The sequence below is a fragment of the Nanorana parkeri genome, unplaced genomic scaffold (genome assembly GCF_000935625.1).
Source record: "Nanorana parkeri isolate BGI_ZX_2015 unplaced genomic scaffold, ASM93562v1 scaffold1338, whole genome shotgun sequence".
Taxonomy (NCBI): domain Eukaryota; kingdom Metazoa; phylum Chordata; class Amphibia; order Anura; family Dicroglossidae; genus Nanorana; species Nanorana parkeri.
In genome coordinates this window covers 223,107-235,047 of record NW_017307606.1, presented here as the reverse complement: position 1 = coordinate 235,047, position 11,941 = coordinate 223,107, and the positions used below count along the sequence as shown (strand labels likewise).

The 11,941-nt window shown below is 40.8% G+C and overlaps 1 protein-coding gene across 2 annotated transcripts in view; it reads left to right on the top strand.

The window, feature by feature from the left end:
• Nucleotides 1–11,941, top strand: part of FAM13C (family with sequence similarity 13 member C) — a 128,676-nt gene that overhangs the window by 99,610 nt on the left and 17,125 nt on the right. For both annotated transcript variants that reach the window (XM_018569464.1, XM_018569463.1), the window contains exons 7-8: nt 9,489–9,699; nt 11,023–11,161. In XM_018569464.1, coding sequence (XP_018424966.1) covers nt 9,489–9,699; nt 11,023–11,161 — 350 coding nt within the window. The remainder of the gene's footprint in view (nt 1–9,488; nt 9,700–11,022; nt 11,162–11,941) is intronic.

Below are 11,941 nucleotides of genomic sequence, written 5' to 3'. Positions count from 1 at the left end.
TAGAATATTATAATAGAATAGCTGAGCGGCAGCCTTGATCAGACCTACATCCCTCCTGCAAGGCTGATCAATGTGCACTGCATGCTGCGTACCACCAACTGCAGGTGGCGGCAGAATAGGAGCCAGAGATGTGCAGTGCCTGGCATGTTATGTGAGTTCTTATTCACCTTGCAGGAGGTGATGTAAAATGTTTTTAGAGAATCCTACTGGCATTTATAAAGCAGAGGAGATGTTGTATATTTCCAAGCAAAGGCTTATTTGGCCAATGCGTTACATACTGTGGCAGAGCTGATCTGCTATTTGTTAATAACTGTTCTGTCAGTACAGTGAAGAGATCACATTTATTACAGGAATTTATATAGCACTGACAATCAACACAGCACTTTCCATAGTGCACATTCACATCAGTCCCTGCCCCCAAGGAGCTTACAATCTAAGGTCCCTATCTCACATACATACATACATACATACATACAAGGGATAGACAGGAGCCAATGAACCTTCCAGCATGTCTTTGGAGTGTGGGAGGAAACCGGAGTACCCGGAGGAAACAAGCACAGGAGAACATGCCAACTCCTCACCGGGATCAGTACTGCTTAAGACACCAACTGCAGTTAGCATCCTGTTGCTTTGATTCCAGACATGAACTGTTTGCTTGGTTAATGTACTAATCTAGCCTAATAGGAACATGTGTTTTCACAAACTGCTATTCTGTTCTGGAACATGGCTACAAATTCTGAATCGTGTGTTTTAGCAAAATCTTTCCATTTCATCCATATATTTAGCAATAACCTTATACAATGAGATGTGGTGCATTGCTTATGTTCTATATATATGTGTAAACATTGACAATTTATGTAGCCAGTATTCTATAAATATTTCTATTCAGATGGTACTGAATGCTTAACCCTCATTAGTGCAAAATATATATTTTTTCTTTTTGCTGGTTGATAGATTCTTTCTGCATATCATATACATTTTAAATCACTGGATTGCTGACATGATTTCAGAACCTGTTTTTATTGTGTGGTAGAGGTGTCAAGTCTGATGAAATATGATATTGTTTCCTTGAGCACTAGCTGGGCCCAGTACACTAGAATGAATATGCAAGTGAATGGACACCTGAATGTGCATGTACTCAGCATATATATCCTGGAGAAATGGTTAATAGCCAGTATAGTTCTCCTATGTAGACTTCCAACAGGGAGTGCTGGCGGCAGACTGATAGTGCTCATCGGCATAGCACTATCATGCCTTAAAGTGACACTAAACTCAGGAGTTAAATCTTAAAATGCATTCAAGTACCTGAACTATGAACAAAAATGTATCTTATTTGTGTATCACTCAGCTGTAGATCTTCAAATCATCTCTGAATTTGTGCGGACACTGTCCTTCCTTCTGGAGGGTGACTACTTTTGTTCCCCTTGGTCCCTGTGTGTGTTGTAAAGTAGCCACGGCTCAAAGCTCACTCCTGTGATGGACTACAATCTCATGTTTAGTTTACTAGTTTGTATTGAGATTATAGTACAGCATGGGAGTCAGCTTAGAGCGGTGGCTACTTTACAACACACACAAGGACTATGGAGAACAAAAGTAGTCACCCTCCAGAAGGAAGGACAGTGTCAGCATGAATTCAGAGATGATTTGAAGATCTACAGCTGAGTGATACACAAATAAGATACATTTTTGTTAATAGTTCAGGTACTTGAATGCATTTTTAAGATTTAGCTCTTGAGTTTAGTGTCACTTTAAACAATTTCACGCAACTGAACTATCATTTCATGTCGGTGAATACCTTTACTTACAACCTATTATGAAATGTGGTGCTTGTGACAGATTCGACCAATCTGAACCCACTGTGCCTAACTTTACACAGCTCTGCACCTAACGAACCATCACAAGGATGTGGCGATACCTTTCAGTCCCACCCTGCATAGAGATTTCACAGCTCATGGGACAACAATCTACAGCAAGCAGACTGAGAACAATTGCCACTGGGGTTTGGTTAACTCTGCAGTTCCGCCTTTACACACACAAATAATTGCTGTTACTACAGGTTTTAAAGGTAACACAGCGTTCTCCGCACAAACTGCAACAATTCACAAATGTAAACAATGCCTATGATACCACTGTCTGTTTAGACAGTTCTATGACAGGTTTCACTATAACAGTAGCGGTGTTCACTCTTCAGGGTGCTATAAGTTCTTATTTTTAGCACGTAGAGATAAGCTTAACGATTTTTAAGATCTTCTTTTCCTAATGTTTTCTTAAACGGTGAAGTAAAAATATACATAAAAAAGGTGTTAACAAAGAGAGACAGAGATGACAGTAAAACTAAACGGAATAAAATAGGTCGGCTAGAACTATGAGGTGAGTGAAAAGCACTCACCTCATAGTTCTCCTTTAACAAATCCTGGGTTAGTAAGTTCTAGCAGAGTCCAGTTCAATGCAACAGAAGATGGATCTGAAGGGCTCTTTCTTCAAGTAAGGCTTGCAAAGATTATGTCTTGATGTTAAATGGGAACTCTTCTTGGATTGTACAAGAGCTCCTACTTTTGATGCTTCGAGCTTTGGTGTTACACGATCCCCTACGGAAGCCTCATTTTGTCGGTCCATTTTGCCCCTGAGGATGAGTAGGAGGGCTGAGCATTTTATGATCCTCTCCGCTGCCCCTCTCAAACTGTTAACTCCAAATTAATAAATATATCTCTTGATTTCGATAGTTTAGCCCAGAATAAACTATAGATGATTGTATGTTACGACATTTGCCTTCGTGTGGACTCTTAATTTGAAATGTTAAAGGAGAACTATGGGGGTCAGTGTTTTTCCCCATAGTTCTCCTTAGGGTAACGGGAGGACACAAACTAGCGTCCTCCCGTTACCCTAAGCTCAGTATACCGCGAGCTACAGCTCTCAAACAGAAGTATATTGTAAATTGTACCTGTTCAATACATTTCACTACGGTAACATGTTCACACGTCACACATTTATAACGTAGTGTTAGTTAAATGACTCATTTTATCATATTAAATAATATTAAAAGTGTATATTATATAAAATAAAGCAAACAAGTGCATCTGTTTTATACATTACTTAGGCCACCATTTTTATGTGAACCTATGAGTACCTGACTTTTGTATTTTGCCTAAGATATTATGGCAGTATTGTAGTACACAATGGACAGGGAATATTCTACAAAGTTAATCTTTGGATCACAACTTTCTCGGGCTCTGAAAATTACTGCAAGACGTTATACCCGAATACATTCAGAAATGTTTCTGAACTTCTTATTGCAAAGCTCAGTCGGGGCTTGTTCACACCAGAGTGCAAGCAATCACACATGTTAAAATGCACAGTAAACCTGTATATGTACAGTTCAATGTGTTGCATTGATCGTAAGTTTGTGCTCCAGTCATGAATTCACCCCCTCTAGCTGATTGGTGCAGCAGTTTTCAAAAACCTATATCTAATTCCCCAAATGTTTGCCAAATTCATAGTTGCATGACATGCTAGATACTGAGTCTTCTCGCTGCGTGTGAGGGTAATTTGTAGGCGTTTATGTCACTCCCTGGTGGCATAAACACTATCCCATTGGTTTTTCCAGCAGCGGAGTCCTCACAGGTCCTGAAGACTCCAGCATGATGTGATGTGACTATGTCATGAGGAGAGAGCATCAAGACCATTTGGTCGTAGGTACAGACTGCAGCGCTGGATCACTGGTCCCCTCTAACAATAGAGGCGCCAGTGGGGAACACGGAACACAGTATCGGGTAAGGAGTAAGGGGAGTTGGGGGCTTTAAAAAAAATAGTAAATGTAAGGAAGGTATGGGGGAATATTTTGTTTTTGTTTAGAGATGGGTTTTAATTGTACACCAACAATACATATACATGAATTCTCTGCGCTTTGCAGTGCACTGCATTGCCTGAAATAGAACAGGTGTCATTTTCAGTGTTAAGGGCCCATTCAGAAGGATTTGGCTGCCTTAACACAGTGTGCTCCAGTGCACAAAACCATATGCGTTAATCTGCGTGCATTATGGGGTGAACAAGTCCTTAACCCATGTTAATTTTTCTACGCAAGAGTCAGGACTCATCCATACCAGAAAACATCTGAAAATGCGTGCATATCATGTATGAGCTAACATGCACTTTTTGCAGCATGTTGGTGTACACCTGTGACATTAAAAGCAGTGTATTTTTTATCTTTAAATTTTAATTGTGCTGAACAACACATCCAAGCACATTATATGTGTGCTAAAGGAGTTTCCCACTTTTAAACAAGTGGATACCTATTCAGATCTCTTGTAGCAACAGTATCCATGCTACGGGTGTTTGGCTTTGCCCTGAGCTAATACAGGTAATGATTGCTAAACATACCTGGACTTTGTATAGGCCAAAGTCACCTTCAACAGCTAGTGAGTGGGCTAGAGTGTTATAGATAGGGAGAGGGTTAAAATGGTCTTGGGCTAGAGTGGTACAGCTAGAGAATGCTAGAATTATACAACTAGATAGTGAGCTACAGTGGTACTAGCTAGAGAGTGGGCTAGAGTGGTACAGCTGGGAAGTGGGGTAGAATGGTACAACTAGGGTGTAGGTTAGAGTGGTACAGCTGGGGAGTGGGCTAGAATGGCACAGCTTCAGGAGTGGGCTAAGGTGGTGCAACATAGGTGGACCACTTAGAAGTGTTTTTATGTAAATTGCCCATAGAACATGCCCAATAAAGTTTAAAAAAATTGATCCTTTTCACTTCATCCTCCCCGATGGTTTATATGAGATATGGCCCCTAAAGGAAACGCAAGATCAGAGGGAGATTAAAAGGCTCCCTTGGAGCCAGCATCCTCACTTCGTATGGTTCTTGCCCTCTTGTGGGAGGAAAGAATATTTCTGCAGTCCATTATGGAGGATTCCAAGCATGCAGCTTTTAGGAATCAGGGCACTGGCTCTGTGGTAAGGCTCTGATTTCCCCTGGGGATGCTAGAGGATCCCAGGACTCTGTGGGTGATTCCCTTAACATCTTTCTCCTGCCTATGCCCAGTTAGGGACGGTCTGTCTTGGCAGTAGAGACTTGGCGGGCTCCTCCAATGCTAAGTCCATACCGCACTGATTGGCATTCACTAGTGGGGGTGAGGTGTGGTTGTTCTTGTTCTCCTTTCCTGGCCCCTACCCAAGGGAGGGGGAGGGGGGTGGCAAAATGTTCTGATGCCTGCCTTTTGTCCTTCTGACAGGCGAAGGCTCAAGACAAGCCAGCTACAGAACCCAGAAGGTGTCGGCAGCTGCAACTCAAAGCTCTAGTTTGTGCAAAAAGAGTTGTGTTTCTAGGTAACTTGCTGCATTCTGTAAACCTCACGGGGGGAAAAAAGGATTTGAAGATTGCTTTCTTAGCAGAGCAGGCAAGAAATGTTGACTCTCCACCAATCAGGAAAGTCATGTCTGTACTGGGCACGATGATGGTGACAATCACTGGGGTATTTGGGCCTGAAGCCCACTCCAAACCTTTTACATGCTTTTATCTTAGAACCCTAATATGGGAATCCACGGGACACCAGGCCCAGTTTACTACCTCAGACCTGATCATCACCTGATCGGAAGCCAATCTGTCCTCTGTTTCAGCCACATACATAAAAGGGAATGAGAATGATGGCTCCAACAGGGAGAATGGACCCTGAATCAAAAGGTTTTTGGGACACTAGCAGATCTATTTGTGAGCCCCCAGGACAACCCTTTTGGTCTGGATGCCCTGTTATACAAGTGAATGTTTGTTTCCATTGGCTAACGCCTTTCCAACCACATTATTACTCGAAAGAGTAAGCAAAAATCTCTAGGAGAATCACTGCAGAGTAATTCTGATTGCTCCTCTCTGTCCACAAATGGCCCGGTTCTCCCTTCTACAGAACATGGAGAAAGGTTCTCCATTCCACCGACAAGTCAGACCAGACCTTTTTTTTTGCAGCACCAAGTACTACACCCTCACCTACCAGAATTACACCTAACAGCTTGATTAATAAATGGAAAATCAAGGTCTCCCAAAAGCAAGGGGCTGTATGAAGAAGTAGTGACCACTCTGCTTTAAAGCCGCAGGCTAGTCACTAAAGTCTTCTATATAAAAATTGGGAGGAAATACTGTTCCTGGACTGACTCACGCAGGGTTAACTTCTGCCTAGTACCCACAATTCTGGACTTCATTCAAGAGGGGGGCGAACCAAAGCCTAGCCCTCAGCATGCCTAAAGTCCATGTGGCAGCCATCTTGGGCTTTTTGAACCGTAGACTCGCCACCAGTCCTTATACTTATGTATGGGTTGTCAGACTGTTGGTCTTCTCACAAAAAGCTGAGGATGCTGGCTCAGGGAACCGTTTAATCTCTGTCTGATCTTGTGTTTCCTGCAGGAGGTTGGGCTATCTCTCATTCAAACTGTAACGCAAGCAAAAAAAACACTCCCTGTGTGTGGTATGTCCTCTTAATAAGCATGTTATAGGTGGGTAGATCGAAGGAAAAGTTGACACTGTGATGCAACATGGTTTTCCTTCCATCTCTCCTGTTATTTTGGCAACAGAGTATGCCACTATTGAGGCGAGAACCGTAGAAAGGGGTGTTCTACCCACATCAAAATGGGTTCAATTATTCAAGTAAATTGACTAATTACTATGGCATAGGTTTTTTTGACCTAGCAGACTGTGCTTTCTTGTTCAGTTTTCTCACAGCAGGTCAGAGAATAAACGGTAAAACCTAACTCTTTGCTGGGTGATACATCTTTGTTTTGTTTCACGCTATTTTTTTTTTTTTATAAATCACCATCACAGTCTAATAATACTTAGTTTAATATACCATTATTTACCTTCTTGGGCAAACTCTGTTGATCTGTATACCTTCAGGTGCTGGATAAAAATAACTACATGCAAATTTACAGCCTTGCTTATCCAAATCATAGCTGTATATCCTGTTTAGCAATGAAAGGGATTGTCTTTACACTTCTTCCTGCAGTAATTTCGAACAAATGTTTACACCAAGTTTGAAGTGCACCCTTGAGTTTGCTAGTAATGGGAGCCCTGCTGAATAATCCATTTCTTTCTAGTACGTAAATGCTCGTTGGGAGATGTTTAAAATGGGTAGGAAATGTAAATATGTTTTAGATTAGTGAATAAGCTGATGGCGGAGAAGTTGCTATCTTAATTTAAGTATAAAAATGCACTTTTGAGTCTGCAGAGTAACTGTAAAAGAGCTGAATTATTGATACCAATGAAACTAGTGTGGCTAAGCTGATGCACAATAATTGTGTGAGAATCATAAACCTTTGTAGGAAAGGCAGCATGGAGGAGGTAATAACACTGCATAAAACATAGGTTTCAGGGAAAGGTTTTGTACAGAATTTGTTGAGTGTGGTCAATTATTTGAATCTCTTACTGCAAATCAGTTTTGGTCCAGAGAACTCGGTCTTATTTTTTGTACAGCCACCAGTTGTTTTTGATGTTGATCCTGGTGCAGGAAGGTCCTATACTTTTTGCTCATGACTAGGCAGGTTTAGATTTGATGAGGCTTGCCTACTGATGCAGGGTACATTTTAGGCCTCATTCACACAGCTGTCGGCCCGTACAGATCCGTGCAGTGTGCACGGCCATATTGGGCCGCTCCCGGTAAGGACAGGTGCTGCATGTGACTGTACGCAGAAGCCTGTTCTCTATGGGAGTACACCGCCGTACGATCACCCGAACTGCACATCCATGTGGGTGCGGGTGTCCGTGTTTGGACGCAGACAGGATCCGCTCTGTCTGTGTCCGAGCACGGACACCCTCACGGATGTGCAGTTCCTACTGCCGGGTACTGTGGATGTGTAGTGCCTACTGCCGCATACTCCCATAGAGAAGAACAGGCTGCTGCCTACAATGACACGCAGCACCTGTCCTTCCCAGGAGCAGCCCGATACGGGCGTGCACGCCGCACGGATCTGTACGGGCCCCTTCTCATCAGTATGGATGAGGCCTTAGAGTTAAAAGCTTATGGTTAGGGGTTCAATAAAGGTTTGGATGTGGAGAGAGTTAAAGTGAAACTTCAGGCAAACAGCTGAATATACATTCAAAATGTATATGTTTACAGCCATACCACCATTGATTTCTGTGGGCGGCTGTATACAGCACCTATAGCTCATAGGCAGGGAAATATGCCCAAATTTACGTTGTATGCCCTCAGGCGGCTGTGTGCATGAGTTCTAATTGTGCACAGTGGAAAATGTCAAGGTTACATGTAATTTGAATGATGCACAGTAGTCAGCAGAATTGACAGTGACCATTTTCACCTCCCTGACCAATCTAGAGCACAAAAACTGAGGATCATATATATGTTACACTGATAGATTGTACCCTTTTGAAAAGGAGTTGTCCCCATATTTGCCATGGCTGAATGTGTCGAGTCTAAGTATATTTGTCATCTGAATTTCTTCACTGCATATCATTTATATCTACTACTGTTCGTCTTAGCTTGCTATATATTAGTTTAGCATTGAAGACTTTTCCTCCTGAGTAGTGGAATTTAGATATTTATTATGTCAGGTATTTCTTGAAGAGAGTAATTAAAAGGGCTCAGCAGGAAATGAATTATTCTGCTTTGTGCAGTCTGCAGGAAAGGGATTTTAAATTGTTTCAGATAGTCTACGTTTTTCCTGTACGTGTAGTAATGAAAACCTCTATCCTCCTGGATCAGTTTTTTTCCACTTGTGCATCCCCTGTGGTGCCGTTTAGAGCTTAAATTAGCTATACTGACTATTGGTATCGTACGGGATAAGTTAAAGAATCCTTTCAAATGTGTGATTGTGATCGCATCTCATCCAAATTGTTGCTACCTATAATAATCCGAAGGACGAGAGACGCACACTCACTTCAAAATAGTACAGGAGTTGTCACACACCTAGTGAATATTTTATTTAGAGTTAAGTTTTCATATATTTCAGGTTGTAACGCTAAAAAAAAACTAAAAAACTAAAACAGATCATTTACATTTTGGTGGGCGCTAGTTTGTTGAATCCACCACTGGCTTTTGAAGACTGCTGTGGTTAAATGTAAGAACAAGGGAGTCGCCGTGAGATATGAGAAGTCAAAAGTTGACCCCCCCTGTTAACTTTGCATAATTTTGATTTGAATTGCATTTTTAAGACCACTGTAAATATATTGATTTTATGATGGTTTCCTAATTTCGAAATTTATGACACATATGTAGAAATTCAAACTTTTTTTTCTTATGTAGTTAATTCTCCCCTTCATTTGTGTCATAGATGTGTAGTTCTGAACCAGGCAAAAGCCTAAGTCATGATTCCGCTGGAGTTCAGAGTGACTTCAGCATGTATTGTGAGGCCACAATCACACAGTCTGTAAAGGTGGGAGATATTACCATGTACCCACTAGCCAACAATGCACACTTTCAGTGAATGTTTTAATGGCTAAAAACATAGAATTGGTATTCCTTATAAATTCAAATCTTGCCGTTTCCTGTCAATTTTAGAACCAGCGATGGTGCATCGAGAGTCTCAGAACGACTCGGATCACAGTGCCGAGGACACACGCAGCTGTGGGACCAGCCGGCTGTTGTTCCACATTACAGATGGAGATAATCCTCTACTCTCTCCTCGGTGTTCCATCTTTAGTCAAAGTCAGAGATTTAACCTGGATCCAGAGTCTGCACCATCCCCTCCTAGTGCCCAGCAATTCATGATGTAAGTCATTGTAGATGATGTACTGCCTTTACATTGTCACTAGACATACTTTACATGATTTTTTTTAATGTAAAACCTTTATGTGTACATAATGCTGCCATCAGGCCTGACATACAAATTACATACACCAAGATTTTTGTAACCTACATGTTCCCCCCTAACTGGAGGTAAACCCTTTTATAGGATATATGGGTTTAATGTTGATGACCTTCTGAAAATGCTTATTGGAGGATTAAAGCTGAACTTCAGCCTCACCTCTTCCTCATTGAATGAGTGAGGGATGTTGTCGAGGGGCTTTTCCTTAATGTTTTTCCTCTGATGATACTTAACTGTTCACAATTTGCTGTTGAAGCTTTACTTTAGTCTGTTGCTACTGACTGCCTGTCTAGATAATGTCCTACACCCCAACCAGAAGAAAGCTTGTAATACAGATGAGATAGTAACATTATGGAAACTTTTAAAGGTTACCCTTAAAGTTTTTTTAAAGAGTAAAAAATATATTTGAAGTTTTGGACATTAGCCAGTGTCAAAGTGAGGGGAATTGGCAGGATTTTCAAAAATGTTCATACTGCAGACCACCTTTTAAGTGTTAAGGTCAGGTTCGAGGTTTTTGGTTAATGACGTGACCCTTTGTTTTTGGTGCCAAAAATACATACTGTATACCAGTAGTATTGTGGTAGCAGTGACACATTGTGTAAGATTTTTGTGTACTGTAGATTAGATTATTTAAATATTAGTTGTTCTAGTGTTAACAATTAGAGTTTTCAGCATCTTTTAACTAAAACTCAACTTCAGGCAAACAGCTAAATCCACAGATAAAATACACATACGGGAGCTATTATACCGTCCAATGGATCTGTTTTTTGTCCAACCAGCTTTTGAGATAAACTCATCCAAGCCACACAGCACAGCCCACTCTGGCAGGTCAGAAGACCTGATATTTCTTTGCTGCAGTTAAGTAACTCTTACAAGTCTTGTTCCTCCCCCAGCCTGTGACTAGACAGTGAAGGGAGAAACTAAATATCTTTGTCACTCTGTTATTCTTCCTATCAGTGTGTTCTTAGTTGGCACATGAGCACTGCAGCACAACTAGTGTGCGCTGCTTCTATATACCCTATTGTGAGCTGCACTGTACAGGGAATGCAGAAAGCTTATACAAAATCAAATTCAGGTACTTGCCTTGCTTGCATTAAAAATAACATTATATTAATTAATACACTATAGAATATATTTTACATCTTACTGGAGATCAGCTTTAATACAAGATTCTGTTCTGAATATTAGTCCAGAATTGTTTTTAAAATAACTTTCCTATTCTGAAAGGCCAAGAAGCACATCAAGAGGGAACTGTGAAGACCCAAAAGAGCCGCTGACAGTCATACAGCTCACTAAACAAATCCAGAACCTCAAGAAGAAGATCAGGAAATATGAAGATAAATTTGAGCTTGAGAAAAACTATCGTGTGAGTAAAGCCATTGTTATACTGTAGGTTGTGCTTTGAAACAATGCAGGGTAACTGTTGCCAGGATTATCATAAGGCCTCAAAATGCCCAAACTCTGTCAGACAAGATTAGAATTCCTTTTGTTACTACACAAATTACATAATGTTCTCTGGCACTGCATGACTAGTTCTTATTATAGAGCTTTTCTGATTGCCATTTACAGTGAAGGTCAGAAATGCTGATTGCCTCTGTCCATTTAATTTCAATTGGCCACACTTCAAAACATCTATCTACATATAAGTATCATGTCTCATCTATTTCATGCTAGATATGAGATCTGTTATTTGTAAATACCCAAGATTTAGGGCTTTGCAGAAAAAAAAAATCTAAAATCCCGTGCTAAATTTTAAATGGACTAACTAATCCAAATTCAGTTCCTGTCTTCAACATGACATAAAGTGAAAACAATCACAATTGGGCAGTGTTATCAAAAAATAAAACAACCAAAGGTCCTGTTCATAAATACACTTCTGCTAGTTGGGAAAATCCTCCTCATCAGCTTCACCGCTTCCTTGGTCATCTACCTGCTTATTGGACAGAATTGATGATTCTGATTTATTATCCAGTGAACTAGATGGAAGTGAACAAGTTAAACTGGAAACTATCTTGCGGAATTAGAAAACAATTGTGTACTGAGACAAGCAAATACTGTTACACCATGGTTATAATATGATGCCTGGGACACTGCCATATTTTTACAGCTGCAATTGCTACATTGCCTGAACTCTCAACTGGCACGT